This window comes from Nannobrachium achirus, assembly GCF_963921795.1.
Source record: "Nannobrachium achirus genome assembly, chromosome: 13".
Taxonomy (NCBI): Eukaryota; Metazoa; Chordata; class Actinopteri; order Myctophiformes; family Myctophidae; genus Nannobrachium; species Nannobrachium achirus.
Genome location: NC_137833.1, coordinates 62,077,155 through 62,080,702, shown reverse-complemented (window position 1 = coordinate 62,080,702; position 3,548 = coordinate 62,077,155). Strand labels below are relative to the sequence as shown.

At 47.8% G+C, this 3,548-nt stretch overlaps 1 protein-coding gene across 1 annotated transcript; it reads left to right on the top strand.

Annotated features, from left to right (window-relative positions):
• Positions 1 to 218: 218 nt before the first annotated feature.
• LOC308297488 (RNA-splicing ligase RtcB homolog) lies at positions 219 to 1,736 on the top strand (the record flags this gene model as incomplete). Its single annotated transcript, XM_080740893.1, has 1 exon — positions 219 to 1,736. One exon carries the CDS (start codon positions 219 to 221, stop codon positions 1,734 to 1,736), a length of 1,518 nt encoding a protein of 505 aa, XP_080597019.1.
• Between the last annotated feature and the right edge of the window lie 1,812 nt (positions 1,737 to 3,548).

Here is a 3,548-nt window from a genome sequence, read left to right as displayed (position 1 = left end):
TTTCAGTTCTTGTCTTTCTTATGCCCATATATGGGGATAAACCGCTCACCGAATTCAATGGGCCCAGTGACATCAGCACTGGGCCATGATGACATCAACATGATGTCACAACGCTTACAGTATATAAGGGACCGCACAGTGTTTGCACCGTTAGACCTACACAGCTGCAATACCTTACTCAGATCTGCCTATTACTTTCAGCTTTTAAGAACAGGACAATGGCTCGAACCTACAATGATGAGTTGCAGTACTTGGATAAGATTGGCAAGAACTGCTGGCGTATCAAAAAGGGCTTTGTTCCAAACATGCGGGTTGAAGGAGTATTCTACGTCAATGAACAACTTGAAAAATTAACGTTTGATGAGCTACGCAACGCTTGCCAAGGAGGTGGTTTTGGAGGATTCCTTCCAGCCATGAAACAAATTGCGAATGTCGCAGCGCTGCCTGGAATAGTGCACAGATCCATCGGTCTCCCGGACGTCCACTCTGGATATGGATTTGCCATCGGAAACGTGGCAGCCTTTGACATGAGCGACCCCAACGCCGTGGTGTCTCCAGGCGGCGTGGGTTTTGATATCAACTGTGGCGTGCGACTGCTGAGGACCAACCTGGACGAGGGAGACGTTCAGCCCGTGAAAGACCAGCTGGCCCAGGCCCTGTTCGACCACATCCCAGTGGGAGTGGGCTCCAAAGGAGTCATCCCCATGAACGCCAAGGACTTGGACGAGGCCCTGGAGATAGGCATGGACTGGTCCGTGAGGGAAGGCTACTCATGGGCAGAGGACAAGGAGCACTGCGAGGAGTACGGCAGGATGATGCAGGCCGACCCCAGCAAGGTGTCCTCCAAAGCCAAGAAGAGAGGGCTACCTCAGCTGGGCACGTTAGGGGCAGGGAACCACTATGCGGAGATCCAGGTGGTGGATGAGATCTACGACGACTACGCCGCTAAGCAGATGGGCATCGACCGCAAGGGCCAGGTGTGCGTCATGATCCACAGTGGCAGCAGAGGGCTGGGACACCAGGTGGCCACGGACGCCCTCGCCGCCATGGAGAGGGCAATGAAGAGGGACAAGATCGTGGTGAACGATCGCCAGCTGGCCTGTGCTCGCATCACCTCCGAGGAGGGCCAGGACTACCTGAAGGCTATGGCCGCCGCTGGGAACTATGCCTGGGTCAACCGCTCCTCTATGACCTTCCTGGCCAGAAAGGCCTTCTCCAAGGTGTTCACCACCACGCCCGACGACCTGGACATGCACGTGATCTACGACGTGTCTCACAACATCGCCAAGGTGGAGGAGCACATGGTGGACGGCAAGCAGAAGATGCTGCTGGTGCACCGCAAGGGCGCCACGCGAGCCTTCCCTCCACACCACCCACTCATCACCCAGGACTACCAGCAGACAGGTCAGCCTGTCCTGATTGGAGGAACCATGGGTACTTGTAGCTATGTCCTGACCGGAACGCAACAAGGCATGGCGGAGACCTTCGGGACCACCTGCCACGGCGCGGGGCGTGCTATGTCTCGAGCAAAATCACGCCAGAACCTGAGCTACCAGGACGTACTAGACAGCATGGCAGACAAGGGCATCGCCATCAGAGTGGCTTCACCCAAGCTGGTCATGGAGGAGGCCCCAGAAGCCTATAAGAACGTGGAAGATGTTGTTGACACATGCCATGATGTCGGCATTAGCAAGAAAGCCGTCAAACTTCGACCAATTGCGGTCATTAAAGGCTAAGTAAACAAATGCCCAACCATCTGGCATGTGTCATGAGATTTATGCCACACAGGAACTAGGGAAGGGTCAGGTTAATCGAGTAATAGTTCCTGAGGTTTAATGTTCTTTTTTTCTATGGCTAGACAGCCATCCAAAGGCAGCTCTGATTGTCAAAATTTGGGGGTGGCTGATGTCTATAATAGAAGGGACGGGTGGTCAAATCAGACAGTATGTCGTAGACAACTGGCATCACAGACTGGCCACATGAAGTTTCCTGGAGAAGCAAGTGTTAGTTTTAAACTTTAGCCTTGTTTTTCCACATGGATTTATTTGCATTTATTACTACACAGTGCCGTTTATAAAGTAGTAAGCAAACTAAAATGAAAATAGAATTGAGGTTGATTTCCATTTCAATCTATCTTCTATATCTATACATTCCAGAAACGGTGTCTGTCTGTGTCCATCTGTGTTTACGCCCGTAGCCAATCTCGGGCTACGGGCCGTGTATAACCGTAGCCAATCAGAGAGGGGCAAAGGGTGACATCATAATATCAAGGCATACTGTACTCTACATATGGGTATCTATTCAGATTAGAGATCGGACGGGTGAGGAGGAGGGTAAGGATTCCCTAATAACATTAAAGTTACATATTTCAGAAAATAAACTAGACTGCTCTCTGTCGAGGTGCCATTCTCACATGGCCCTCTTCTAGCGCCACCATGAGGCCGGCTAAACCGATTTTTGGACACTGCTCCTACAGATTTTGCCCTAAAATCACGCAAAGCGGTACACAGTATGTCTACAGTCATGTCATCAACATGGATCTGTCCCATTTAGCGCCACCATCAAGCCGATTTTTTCAAACTCATTTTTGGACACTGCTCCTACAGATTTTGCCCTACAATCACCCAAAGCGGTACACAGTATGTCTACAGTCATGTCATCTACATGGATCTGTCTCATTTAGCACCACCATCTGGCCGATTATTGCAAACACAGTTTTGCGACCTGACGGTCGCTTATCTCCCGATTAGGGAGTCTTACTGGTTTATATCTGGTCGTACTTGTTGATACGTGATAAGTGAGTGGTGCAAACACGACACACGTGCATATCTCCTTGTATGGGCCGTTCTGTCCGTGATGTCAGTTACTCAGTGGTGTAAAAAGTACTTACATTCTTTACTTAAGTAAAAGTATCACTACTGCAATGTAGATGTACTTGGTTACAAGTAGAAGTCCGGTATTCAACATTTACTTGAGTAAAAGTACAAAAGTATCGGTATCAAAATGTACTAAAGGTACCAAAAGTAAAAGTACTCATTGTGCAGAATGTCCCATACAAGCTCACAATGCGTCGCATCGCGACGCATTGTGAGCTTGTTGATCGGCTATTTTCAAATGACCCAAATGTATACGGCTGAAGTGGTTAATGTGTGTTTTGTAATAATAATCAAAATCTACAAAGTAACTAGTAACTAAAGTTTTGAAATAAATGTAGTGGAGTAAAAGTACAATATTTGGATCCAAGATGTAGTGGAGTAGAAGTAAAAGTATTGGAAATTGGAATTACTCAAGTAAAGTATACAAATAACTCAAAAGTGTACTTAAGTACAGTACTTAAGTAAATGTACTTAGTTACTTTACACCACTGCAGTTACTTTATGTGTATCGGCACGAATCTCCATACATGGAGATCCATACAAATACACACAAAGTGAAACGTAGGAGCGCTTTGCACCGCCCAAAAACACTAGACTGGGGAATTCATCTCCCACACAGTTATAATATGGTAACCTCTGAGTGTGACATCATCAGTAACACCAGCAAGGTTT